The sequence below is a fragment of the Bos grunniens genome, chromosome 2 (assembly GCF_055505025.1).
Source record: "Bos grunniens cultivar Pamir isolate PY7600 chromosome 2, Bosgru_T2T1.0, whole genome shotgun sequence".
Taxonomy (NCBI): domain Eukaryota; kingdom Metazoa; phylum Chordata; class Mammalia; order Artiodactyla; family Bovidae; genus Bos; species Bos grunniens.
The window spans coordinates 14,408,868-14,422,728 of NC_141166.1; the positions used below are offsets into that span (position 1 = coordinate 14,408,868).

At 36.7% G+C, this 13,861-nt stretch overlaps 1 protein-coding gene and 1 non-coding gene across 51 annotated transcripts in view; both read right to left on the minus strand.

The window, feature by feature from the left end:
* PUM1 (pumilio RNA binding family member 1) overlaps positions 1-13,861 on the minus strand; it is a 125,940-nt gene that overhangs the window by 30,318 nt on the left and 81,761 nt on the right. For 16 of the 50 annotated variants that reach the window (XM_086333176.1, XM_086333156.1, XM_086333165.1 and 13 more), the window contains 5 exons: positions 11,106-11,257; positions 6,433-6,571; positions 5,045-5,188; positions 3,825-4,040; positions 2,508-2,744 (listed from right to left, as the gene is read on the minus strand). In XM_086333176.1, the coding sequence (XP_086189302.1) occupies positions 2,508-2,744; positions 3,825-4,040; positions 5,045-5,188; positions 6,433-6,571; positions 11,106-11,257 (888 nt within the window). Of the gene's footprint in view, positions 1-2,507; positions 2,745-3,824; positions 4,122-5,044; positions 5,189-6,432; positions 6,572-11,105; positions 11,258-13,861 lie in introns of all 50 variants that reach the window. The other 34 variants (XM_086333095.1, XM_086333084.1, XM_086333136.1 and 31 more) reach the window with 3 other exon arrangements.
* LOC147377565 (small nucleolar RNA SNORD103/SNORD85) lies at positions 6,242-6,318 on the minus strand. The gene has a single exon (XR_015153880.1). It is a non-coding gene; the product is annotated as a small nucleolar RNA SNORD103/SNORD85 (small nucleolar RNA).

A 13,861-nucleotide genomic window follows, 5' to 3' on the forward strand; every position in this document is an offset into this window, starting at 1 on the left:
ACCACCAATCAAGACACAAAATTCCTCAAGAGTGGCATGTATGATTAAACATCGCACATGCAAAAAAGGCAGTCCAATGGAAATACATACATCTAAAATGCTTATACAAAGTAAAATATTTTTAAAGGGAAGATATGTCAAAAATAAAACTAGGCAGACAGCAAGAGTCATTAAAATAAATAGCTCACACCAATAGTTCGTTCCTTCTTCACAGGGGAATCAAAAATTAAGGAGAAGGATGTATTTTATTAAATTGCTGATATATTGGAAAGAGGAAAGGCACCACGCATGCAAGTAATGTTTCCAGCTCCATTTTCAAACACCTAGAGCCATAGCGTTTCGTTCAGAGGCTGATACAGTCCACAGGACAAATCTGGCCTGCCATCTATTTTTGTAAATGAAGTTTTATTGAAAGATAGCTGCACGTTTATTTACATTTTGTCTGTGGCTACTTCTGTGCTTCTATAGCAGAGTTGAATATTGACTATAGAGACTGACTGACAAGCCTAAGATACCTCCTATCTGGCTGTTTACAAAAAAAACTTATTGTAGATTTCATTTGTTTACTGTTAAGTATATGCTGATACAGTTTAAATGTTTAAACCAAGGAATTAAAGGATAAGAGTTCTGACCCTGATAACGCAATGGTTTAAAAGATATTCTGGCACATTACATGGTAGGATATACCCTGATGCTGCTTTGGAGTCTGTTCAGATATGAGAAGACCTAAGCAAGTCAGTTTCCTCACATCTGTATCAAAGGCATAATACCATATCTTCAGAATGGTATGCACAGCACCCAAAACTGTTAACAGTAGCTGGTAATAACTATTCAATAAATGTTAATACCTTCCATCTACATACTAAGCTGGGGCTTTCATCTTCTCCTTATAAGTTTGCATTAACCCTCATTCCTTAAAGCCAGGCCTCCTGTCACAAAGAGACACTGTTGTACAATATACCCTATTCCTTATTTATCCAATATGGACCTAGCAATCTGTAACGTCCCCAAAACTTTTCTAAAGTAATGTCCATGTATAACATGAGACAGTTTCATAACTATAGTTCTTATCATGTAAAACCTCAGGATACACACACACACTCTCACATGTCTATATACATACATACATAGTTTTGCCTTAGAACTCATTTCTCAAACTCAGAGAGCACTCTTAGTTCTAGAATAATAACTATATTATCCTATCCCCTTCAAGACTTTTGATTTTTATAATCATTTTTCAGTCTTTGTCTTTCCAAATAAAAAAGGACTAATCATTTTTAATCAGTCCTCATTTCTGAGTCCATAATCTTTCTAGTCAAAAACAAAGAAACAAACAAAAAAAAAGATCCATGTAAACTCTGGACTTTGGATGATAACGATATGTCAATGTAGGTCCATCAACAGTAACAAAGGTACCACTTTGGTGGGGGACGGTGATAACAGGAGAAGCTATAAATGTGCAGGTCAGAGAGTACAAGGGAAATCTCTATATTCTTCCCTCGATTTTATTATGAGCCTAAAACTGCTCTAAAAAATAAAGCTTTAACTTAAAACAATAATAAATAGAAGATTTAAAAATCAGAATCCTCTAGCAAAGTGGTATTTCCCAGGACAGTCCTGATTCAGGCTTGTCATCACAGATGATTATTAACAACACCCCCATTAGCTCCCTTAAGTGTCCTAGGTTGTAGGATGAATTATATGGTCACCACACTTCTATGCCTCAACTTTATCCATCTAAAAAATAAATCAGCACTTCAAAATACAAACTTGATAAATAACTAGAGGAAGGGAGTGTGTATACCATCTTCCATCTTGAAAGATTTAAAACTTTGCCACCCAAATTGTTAGAGTAAGTTTCTTTTCATTCTTAAAGCTGGCTGCTTAGAAGCCTCTTTTCCCTCGTCATTTTCCAGGATTCAGACGGTAACATTTTTTTAAACCCCATATACAAAATAAGCTAAACATATAATCGGGAAGGATCTATACTCATTACCATCCTGTGTAGTTTAAGAATGTACATAGAAATATTTTCTAAAGAATCTGACAAAAATTTTAAAACAAAATGCTTTATGTGAGAAAGTAAGATATTAAACATATACACGGGGAAGGAAAGGGAATCTAAAAAACAAGGCTAAATATTAACTGTGGTGCTATTTCAGTAGTGTTACTAGGTTAATACACTCTTTGTCTCTCTTTTCCAGCTTAATTAAAAGGAATCTGTACTGTATACTGAAAGATTCTCACATGCAGCCAAAGAACAGCCAAAGATGTTCATACTAAAGCTGAAGTGAATTTACATGGGATGCACCCAAACTTGGATAAATTCCAAACTGCTGTGCTGCCGAGGTATAGCCTAAATAACATGAGGCACTTTAGGAAGGCAAAGAACACCCAGGACACCTCTAGGATGAAGGGATCGTCCTTTGCTTATGCAAAGTACTTCTAATGTCATCAGTGGCAAGAGATTTCTAGAGTTCAAGGTGGTGTAGAGTAATGGTTCTTACCCAGGTTTAAGCTTGAAGAGGATCCATGTGAAGAGAGGGAAGGAGGTGGTGTCTGTGAATGTCCTGGTCCCTGACTAGGGAGAGGCATGCCCACGGGTCCAGGAGAGGAGGAAAAGCTAAGGCCGTTATAAAAACTGTGTCCAATGGGGGTCAAGCTGCTCGATGTCCTCTTATAAAGGTCACTGCTGCCAGTCAGGGAGTCACGGCGGGAGCCACTGCCAGTGTTGGAGTTTGCAACTAAAATGGAATTAAAACAATGCAGATAAGAACAGGCCTGTTCTTCGAAGAACAAGCCCAGTGACCTGTTCCTAACACTTTGATCCAGACTCCTTACCACCGCAAATTTGTCAGCAGAGACAGCCTAACTGTTCATGTGGCAGTTCTAGGGGCAGGTAAAGTAATAAAGAGGACATGGCTCAGGTTAGCATGAAACGTTTTTTTCAAACCATCACACGTATGTTAAAGTCTCCTTCCTTTTGTGTCTCATATTATGGGGATAGGGGTGGGTTAAAATCCTCTGATGGCCACACAAGTTATGGGAAAGGTGAAAGAAAATGGGCTAGAAAGAATGCCTTTCATCAACCCAAAGGTTCTGGTAGAAAAATGGAGTAGAAAAAAGATTTGTGAAGGGGGTATTGCCCCACTACACAAGACTTACATGTAAAAGCCTGGTTTCTCAAAGGGTTCAATCAACAGATATTACTAGCCCCCAATTCCAATTTAAGATACTGTCTATCAAATAAACCCTTCTGTTTTGATCACATTGTCTTACAAACACTGAAATTATTCCATCATTTTCCTTACTACTTTCCCACTTTTTTTCTCCCATTAAAACATTTAAAATATCTTAAGTCTAATTTCCTTCCTCCCACTTTTCCATAATATCCACCTTAATTCTTCTCAAGACTAGAGAAAACTCATGATTCTTTAAGACCTGCAGGTTGTGGAGTATACCACCCTAAGATTTTTGGTAAGTCCTCCTCCCTCGGTTTTTCATATCCACATTTGTATACTTCCCTCCACATTCTCCCCAATGTCTGCAGAAATCTCCCCAGATTTTCTAATCCTTAAAAAAAAATGGACTCTGAGAGTATAAATAAGTAGCAATGTGCGTGTAAACCTGAAATAGGCCCCAAATGTATAACTTGATTTGAACAGTCCATTATCTCAAAGACGTGTGGAACAGCTGGGTTCCCACGGGACTCGGTCCAGATCTGCCTGTGGTATCTGTCCAGGGTTCCATGCACTGTCAGTAATTGCATAAAGATTATAAAAAATAATTAAAATTTAGTTTCAGCACATCAGTCTGATTTCTACCTGCTGTTCCAAACCCTCCAAGGGCTGATCCCAGGGTGGCGCCGAGAGAACTGCTACTTCCAAATCCCAAGGATGTGTTGGCAGGCTGGGCGGAGCCCTGGGAGAAGAGGGAGCTGCTCTGTGAATTGCTGCTCAGAGAGTTGTTGCCGTAGAAAGAGCTGGATGCCAGGTTGTTACTGGGCTGCTGCTGGGGCTGGGGCTGGGGCTGCTGAGTTCCTAAAGGGCGAAATGGTCCATTTGTTGTTCCAGCAAGACCACCGGCTGCTCCATTTGCTGAAGCTGCGGCCGCTGCAACAGCTATGTAGAAGAAAGCAAACCATATGGCTATGAAAGAGACTGGCCACATTTCCAAACTGCGTTGTTACCCTTTTGAAAACCTTTTAATGCTGCCATATCTTTTCAAAACAGACACAAATCTTGCAAAGAACTATACAAATCTGTCTCTGATCCCTTCACCTGAAGCTTCTATTAATATTTTTCTACTTCTACTCTCAATTCAAAGTCAAAATACCACTGGAGCCAAGTTCACTATGTGGGCAGATTATAAAGAGTCTATAATTTAAGACAGATCACTATGTGGGCAGATTATAAAGAGTCTATAATTTAAGATAGATATGGGTATCAAAAGTACTCATTTCAAATACAACTACTTCCTAAAGTTTCAAGTTCTACAATTACCTACATTAAGGACATTTTCTCCAGAATCACATACTGAAGCCTTGCAATTCTCAGGACACTTAAGCATATTTCTCTCCCCTAGATACACCCACTGTTGTTCCCAAATTTATAAAATATATAATAATACTATATATATATATATATGACATACATACATACAAAGACTTAAAATAAAAATCTATTGCTGCCCTCCCCCACCATAAGCAAGAAACAAAAACAAAACAAATACCAAATCTTAAAACAACGATATGAATTTCTGTGAAATTAGCCTTGGACTTCTGCCAACAGTGGCCTTTTGTGTGAGTAATCCAACTTCCTATGCTCACAGCAGAGCAGGTCCTTGCTGCTAACTAGCTGGTACACACTGTCAACAGAATCAGAATCTATCAAGGTCACTTGCCACTTCTGACTCTTTCTCTTTGAAAAATTACAGGACAGAATTCTTACTCTGAGAATTGTCAAAGTACCTTTCAACAGAGTTTTAAGAATATCATCCATTCTCCCTTTTAAATCTGAGTGAATCCACTAAGACATAAGCTCACCTGCTTGTGCAGCTGAGGAACTAATGATGACTGGGGCGGGAGCTACAAGTCGAACAGGAGCTCCAAGACCATTTCTCGCTCCTGCATTCACCACAAGGGCACCGGTTTGGTCATAGTAAGCAGCAGGAGCCAAGACTGGATAACCTGAGAATATTAAGATGACAGATAAGTATATATGAAACTAACAAATGTTTCCTGGATACCAGCATACTGTAAATAGTTACAAACTCAGCACTAGGGACAGAAACACCTAGGTTTATATCCTGGCTTGACCACTTAAGTTAACAGCATAACCCTGAGAATCTAGGTAGTATCCTCGTAAGGTTAATAATAATACCTGACTCACAAAGTTCTTACAAAGATTAAAAAATGAGTGTGAAAGAGGTAGCATGCTACATGGCACAGTAGGGGGTAGTGTTATTTATTATACACCAAGTGTTAGAAAGGGGATTTAGTGGGACAGGGAACAACTGTACTCTTCAAAGTGCTAACCATGGTTATCACCAGCAACCATACACTGACAACTATTTTATGTTTTCTTGACTATACAATTCGTATCACATAATCTAAACACAAATATACTGCAAGTTATCAGGGAAACTCTAGACAAGCTTCCATTAACAGGTTCTTTCAAAAGTCTGAGACAGAATCTTCAAATGCTATTGAGTCATAAGATTAATTACAGTTGACTTCATAATAAAACATAAATGCTTAGTAACTAACAACATGCATGATCTAAGTTCAAGTTACTTAGTGAATTCATAAATAGATAAGCTGATCTAGCTATATGCCAGGGTCAGTAAGAATCCATAACTTATACTGAGGTCTCAGAAGGACTTGTTTAAAAGGCAAAACCTCAAACTACAGGCAATCCATGCAAAGAATAAGACCAGGAGACAGTAAGCTAAGAATAACATGTATTCAGCATACATATCAATCACAGGTAGACAGCACAAAGCACCTCTACTGTTGGTTTGGGAGAAATTCTAGAAATGTAAGGGGAACATGATCAAAGAATACTAGGAATGTCTTCCTAATAATACTGTTCACAAGTATCAGCCTTGGAGTGATGCTGAGGCAACCTGGCCACTCCTTTCATTCTTAACACTGAGGGAGAAAACAGACTACCACCAAAGGAAAACGGGATAACCCAAGCTATGTGTGGAGGTTCACATATTTCCAACATGTAAGATTATGACTGGCTCAGAATACTAGGTGCTCTCATCAACGAACTATGGTCTAAGTGAGGGCAAGTGTATGTCATCCTCGCCAGTCCCCAAATGATGACAAGCCTAAGCAGATCCAAAGTACTGCCATCCTCCTCTGAACCTCCCCACAAGAAGCAGACTTCTGCCCCCTCCGTGACGAGGGACACAATGCAGCCTCACCTGGCATGCCCGCAGCCAGTCCTTGTCCAAACGCAAGGGCAGAATTCACCGCTGCAGCTGCCACCAGTGGATCGGCTTGCTGTCCCTGCTGGTTCTGATTTGGCGTCAAAGGACGCTGGCTGGCTCCTCCACGGAGAACCTGGGAGACAAACAAACCAACGTTTTCTTAACTGGAAACATCTAAGACCCAACACGTGCTTAAGTTAAATCAACTTTAAAAACTGATGATTGTAAACCATTTTTCCAATCATGTTTTTATGTGACATGGATGTTAGGATTTTATAAAAAAATCAATGAACAGCATTTCATATAGTGAAATTTCATTCTACCACTTTTAGTTTAAGAAACATATTACCTTTATAAGAGTTAAAACCATTTAAAAGTTATAATTCAGTCATTAATCAAATACTTAATGCCTAACATCTGGCAGGTATTGGGGATAAAGCAATGAGCAAGACACACAAAGCTCCTATCTTCTTGGAGTTTTTATTCCAGCGAATAGGAGCTAGACAGTAACCCTATAATAATCAAAAGAGAGTGAAAAAAATTATGCTAGAGTGGATGAGAGGTTTAGATATGATAAACAGGAATAATTTACCCACATCACCAAGTTATAATATCTGTATTAAAAAATAAAAAACCAAACACATAAAAAAGGTTGTATTTTCTTTATGGAATATGAGAACATTTTCTCTACCCTATAACACTATTCCCATTCATCAGAGGCCAAACAGCCCCAATGAAATCAACAGATTTGATTGTAGAAGGCGTCTGACCTGTTTCTATTTTTCTTCATAAATTTCACAGACAGCGATCTAAATCGATGTAAGTATCAGTCAAGAACATTGACATTTCAGTGAATACCTGTTCTGCCACTGTGATAAAGGATCTTTTCCTTTAATTAATGAAAGATAAGATGCTGATAATCATTGTTAAGAATCTATTTCAAAAGATCTATATATGACAGTAAGTAAAAGTACAAAACCCAATAACAGCTAAAATTACCAAAGTTTATGCATTTTGCAAAGTTTTCAAACGTGAAATTCTTATCAGATCATTTTCATTATCACTTTGCTATTTATAAAAGCTACACATGTAATCAAGAGTCCATGTACAGAGAAACACTACTATCAAATATTTATTAAATGAGTATTTAAAATGAAAGACACTGTCCATATTGGCAAAAAGAGATGTACAGACACTAAATCCACCGAAAGTTTCTCATTTCCTTATCCACAGAAGTAGTGAGAGGAATAGCTGATCACGCAAATTTGTAGGAAGTATTAAAATTAATGTCTGCAAGGCACTAAACCTAGTAACCAGGAAACAATCAATAACCAATAGTTAATTCCTATCAAAATATTAGGCAATTTATCTATCTGTGACTGAAAGAATTCTAATGGACTTTATAAGAGAAGGAATGCTTCAATCTATATAGACAGAAGACTCAAGAGAAGTTGCACAGGTGAGAGTTTGGGCCAAGACTGAGAAGATGCCTCACCAACAATCCAGAAGAGCTCTAACTCAAGGAAAAGTAAACAGCATTTACAGAGATATGGCAAAATACTAATAGTTCAAAATTTTTTTTAATTTTAAAAGAAGAAGGAAAGTCAATGAAAACATCCTTTTCATAGGGCATAATGAATTAGGCTTCTGTTTTGTTAGAAGCTGTGTACAGAGTCACAGGACAGGGAAATGGACAGGGTGTCCGAAGAGAGGGGCAGTCCAGACCACTGAGCTCTGTTTCACAATGACGACAGCAATGTGCAGCCTCTCAGTCAACTCTCTAGAAATCGATGCGGTACCCTTGATGATAAACCAAAGTCTCTAAGTCAGCTCCCAATATTCATACTTTAATTTCATAAAGAAATGTCAAGCCCGGGAAACAAATACGTAAAATTTCACAAGTAACATTTTACACATCGAATAAAATCAACAAAAATGACTGAATATCTATTTGTAAAACGCTATCCTACAAGTCAGTTTACTATTTTCATGATGCAAAAAGTATTAAATTCTAGTTTCTTTTCAAAGGCAGTAATTTTAAATATAACATTTAAATTTAATAAGCAAGCAGATAGATGCTCAACGGAGATATTTTAACAATCATTCACCCTTCTATAGTTCATCGTACTTGGTAGAATCATCATCTATACAGTCTCCCCTCATTTAGAGGCTTCTAAAGCCATTCTAAACTTCTCTCTCATGATACAACACCCAGCATCAAGCCACCACCAAGATTACCCCATGCCTGAGTTCACCTCATATCCAGAATTTTTTCTTCACCAAACATTTTGAAATTTTTAAAAAATGAACATTTTTTATCAGGTGTCAAAGGAATCTTTGAAAAGAATGAAAAAGGAATCAGAAAAAAGATGGAGTGGCCAAGAGGTCAACTCCAACAATCAGATTTGGAAAAGAGTTAGCATATCTAGAAAGTAACAAATGCTTTTTGATAAAAGGCAAAGGCCAAAAAGGTCAAAAGTTTTAAAACAACCTCTCATTTAAATGACTATAACCAAAGAAGTTCACCAGGAAAATCATATTTTTCTAAAACATCTGAAGTCAGAAATTGGCAAAAATGACACTGGAATTAAAAAATGTATACTTGTCAAAAGATAATTTGAATAACAACTTTTTCACAGTAGAGTCTGTTATTGCTGGTGACAGAAAACTCAGAAATACTGCACCTGACTGTCACGCTCAATTTACAGCTAAGACGTCATGCAACTTGCCTTAGTTGCAACCAGTCAGTGGCAGAACAAAGACCAGATCTCAGGTTTTCTATCACTCTAGATATCATATGGTCAGAAGATAGCACAAACTGTGAATTTACACACTTGTGTTCAAATCTTAACAATTTAATACATGTGTGACCCTGGGCACAGAAATTCCATTCCCTCAATCTTATGCTGGGAAGTCATGTAATCTACTTATTAGAATTAGAATGAGAGAAACTATACGTAGAGCACTTAGCTTTAAACAAAAAGATTTCAGTAAGATGTACTTATTACTATTTTTCTTATTCAGTCTACTAGAGCTGATTTGAAAACACGGCTATTACTTCAGTCTTCCAAATTCATGATCTGGCAGCCAGTTAAAACACAAAGACCATCAACTGATAAGTGCCAACTTTCCACAAAGAGTAGCTATTAAGAAATTTATTAATAGAGGTCACTCTTCTGTCAACAAATTATATGCTGAATCCCCTCTATAAGTGGTACTAGAATTGTACCTACTGTAAAGAAAACCACACATTAACTTCCAGAAAGTCATCTAACTGAAAAAATACTGAGCCAGACAAAACTAGCTAGAATTTCAAGACCTGGTTTTTCTATAAACCTGTGAAATCTAAGAAATTAAACATACACCTTATCAGTGAGAATGATAAGAAGCAAACAGTTCTTGTTTGGATCATTATCATATGTACATATATGAGCATGGTGTTTTTCCTCAAAACGAAGGAAAAAAAAAGCTTTAATTTGATGATGCTTACCAAAAGCCTAAATGCTCGTTTTATTTGCTCAAAAAAATTTACATTTCCAGGACATTATACCATGGAAATAATCAAGGATTTATGCAAAGGATATTAAGCTTATTTGTAACACCAATATAGTACTAAGTTATAGCAGCAGTTACATAAATATAACAAATAATAATGGACTGGTCAAAATAAAGAATGAGGCACTCTTTGATGGATTTAAAAACAATAAATAACAGGGAAGAGTATAATAACAAGATGCAAAGCTGTGTGGACAGCATAATCCCAATTTTATAAGAAATTAATTAAATAGTAAGACTAGAATGACAGACACCAAACATTTATACTGGTTTTTTTCTGACACAAGAATTTAAGGGATTTATTTTTCCCTTCAAGTAATTCAATTCACCATAACTTTCAGAAATAAATAGGTATTATTCTAGCAAGCAAGAGAAAACAGCCTAATATAAAAAGACACTTGGTTTTGCAATTAACTATTCCTTTTCTCATCTAGGTTAAAAAGCTTACTCTAAGTTAAAAAAGATATAAATAGGTTTAAGATTTATGTCCAATTCAATAGATGTTACTACACATAAAATAGACAATCAAGGACCTACTGATAACACAGGGAACTATTTTCAATATCTTGTAATAACCTATAATGAAAAAGGATTTGAGAAAGAATATATAAATATATATGTGTATGTGTATATATGGATGTATAACTGAATCACTTTGATATACATCTGAAACTAATACAACACTGTAAAACAACCATACTTCAATTTTTTTTTAATAAAACGGATGCCATAAATAAGCAATCTGAAGAACTAGTACCTTCCCTTTGGTAGCAAACTACTTAAAGAGAGCCAGAAGTGATCTGAGAATGGTGCTTAGAAAGTAACCAAAGTATCAAAGCAAGAAAACTTCACCATCACTAAACTGGAAAATCCTCTTAAGCAGTATCACATGGTATGTCATACCATGATCTCACTTCGTCATGCTGACCAAAGAACAGATACATAAAAGGCATTCAGTAAAGCACAGGCGAGTCTGTCTGAACTCATATACCACACGAGGGAACTCACTCACTCACCACTCACAGTTTCTCTATCAGGAACAACATTACTGTTAAATTATACACAATAACTAAGATTCACACTTAGGTGGGGTAAGTTTTGTTGACATTTACCTGCTGCTGCCCTTGCTGAGCCTGTGGGGTGGTCTGCTGATTAGCAGAATTTGTTGCTGCAGCAGCGGCGGCGGCTTGCTGCTGGAAAAGACTGGCAGGGTAGACTCCCCAGGGAGTAACTCCGTAATACTGGGGAGGGACCACAGCCGGGCCTAAAAATAGCAAGAGAAAGGTAAGAAAAATTTAGATTATTAACAATCAGAGTTTCCAAAAACTATATTTGATTCACCAGACACTGCTGTAAAATATTAATATACTGATTCATTTTAGCTAATCATGAATTCTATTTTTTAAAAACAGAAAATATTCTATGTGATTCCCACACCAAAGTCTCCTAAAGTCAGCAATATACTCCAGGCCTAGAGAAAGAAGCTGGGGAAGGACCAAGCATTGGAGATATTGAAAGGGAGTATAACTGATAAAAGTTAGAAGAAACTAAGAACAGATGGAAGAATTGGCCTTGGTCAAGAAGGCAAAGGTGTGTTTTTACTGAGAAAGAAAAAATATATATAGGATAGATATAGACAAAGTTTGCTGCTAAAAGGGAAATGGAAAGTCTGTATGCTTAAAGTGATGGAACACAGCAAAAGATGAAGCTGCACCCTGCTTTCAGTCTAAGGACGACACCTGAAGTGACTGATGGGGACAGGGATCTTGGTGCTTCATTAACTCCAGAAGCATGAAAATCCATCAGTTGTCTGACAACAAAGCCCAGACACGCCACTGAACTTCCACGGCTCAAATTTGAAGAGACTTGTTTTTCCCATCTCTATTTTTAATGTCACAAAAAGCATTTAACATAACTACATTTAGATATCAGAATATGAAATTTTAAACTTAAGTCAAAGCTGAAAACAGACGGAAATGGAAAAAAAAAAAAAAGACACCTCGACTTCTCACAGACCTGAGTATTCTATACAAAACTGAGCGTTCTGTTTTAACCTCTTTGGCAACAAGCTACCACTGCAGTCTCTGCCAAACAGAACAAGCAGGAGAGAAGTTAACAGAGCTATGCGGACAGCAACCTAGGTGGGGCAAAAATCTAAACCACAGAATTCTCTGAAGCTGGTGGCTAGAAACATCAAGGCTCATTTGTCAACCAAGACAAGGGCACAAAGCCAGCATCTCACATGTGTGGGAACACATATCTAATGAGAATTTTCCTAGTTAAAGCAAAGTTTCAAATATTTGCAACTTGATTAAATAATAACTGCACTTTTCAGTGAAATTCCATAGACCTGTTTCAAATACATCCATTCTGACATAGTAGCCAATCCTGTAAAAATACGTATTTCATTAAGTCAAAAAAAACTGGTTCATGTTTTTGCTTCTCCATTAAATTCTAAAACACAAATAAGTCAAATTATATTACTGTCCAATATTACTATGACATTTCTTTTCTTTTTAACTCTGACATTTCTAATTTGGCATTTTCTGTATCTGTAGTCTTAGACGAGATAAAAGAATCTGTTTATAAAGGTGCCCATGGTCAAACACAGTGCAAAATGGTGCAAAATGAAGGTGCTGCTTAGGAAGGCTATGCTACATCATTTTTTAATAATAAGCAAATAAGTTAAAAATTTTTAAACATGTGGGCATGTTTGGCTCAGGGTGCATCATTAATTGAGCTTGATTCCCTCAGGATATCTGTTTCAATTTCTATGGATTAACATTCCACAAGAATATGCAGTTTTAGTTTATAACAGTTTAGTTAACATTTCTGCTCTGTGTGAAAGCACTTAATTCATTTTCCATTTGGCTCAGATGATAAGTACAAAAGCAAGATTCTCATCATCAAACTATGATCTCACTGAGGACAACTTTTGTCATCTCTAAGACTGGTTCTTTGTTTCAAATAACATATGGTAAGTCAGTAGAGGAAAGTTTGTAAAGGAAAGAAGTACAAAAAAGATAATTCAAGACAACATGGACAGTATATGACAGTGCAGTACATGCACAGGCTTTGAGCTAGATCTGACTTAAATCTCAACTCTGTAACATTTAAATTATGTGAGCTCTACTACCCAAAGTAATCTACAGAATTAATGTCATTCATATCAAATTACCCATGACATTTTTCACAGACCTGGAACAAAGAACCCTAAAACTTATATGGAACCAGGAAAGACTCAAAATTGCCAAAACAATTTTGAGAAAAAGAACGAAGCAGGAAGCATAATCCTGCCAGATTTAGGACAATACTACAAGGTGACAGTAATTAAAACTGCATGGTACTGGCACAAAAACAGACATACAGACACCAGTGGGACAGAAAGGAGAACCTAGAAATAAACTCTCACACCTACAGTCAATTAGTCTTCAACAAAGGAGGCAAAAATACACAATGGAAAAAGGACAGTCTCTTCACCAAACAGTGCCGGGAAAAGTTGAACAGCCACATGAAAATAAATGAATTTAGAACACATTCTCAGACTGTACAAAATGTCTTAAAGACTTAAGATACGACACCATAAAACTCCTAGAAGAGAACACAGGCAAAACATTCTAACATAAATCATACCAATGTTTTCTTAGGTCAGTCTCCCAAAGCAATAGAAATGAAAATAAAAATAAACAAAAGGGACACAGTCATGTTTACATACACAAGCAAATAAATACAAAGTGATAAGAGAAAGAGTAAGGACAGGTTAACCAAGGAAGCTTTCTACAGGTGACAATACCAGCTAAGAAGCTTCCCAGGCAAATATGGGGAAAGAGTTTACTCTAGAGGACTAAGAAGACCATAATGTCTAAAG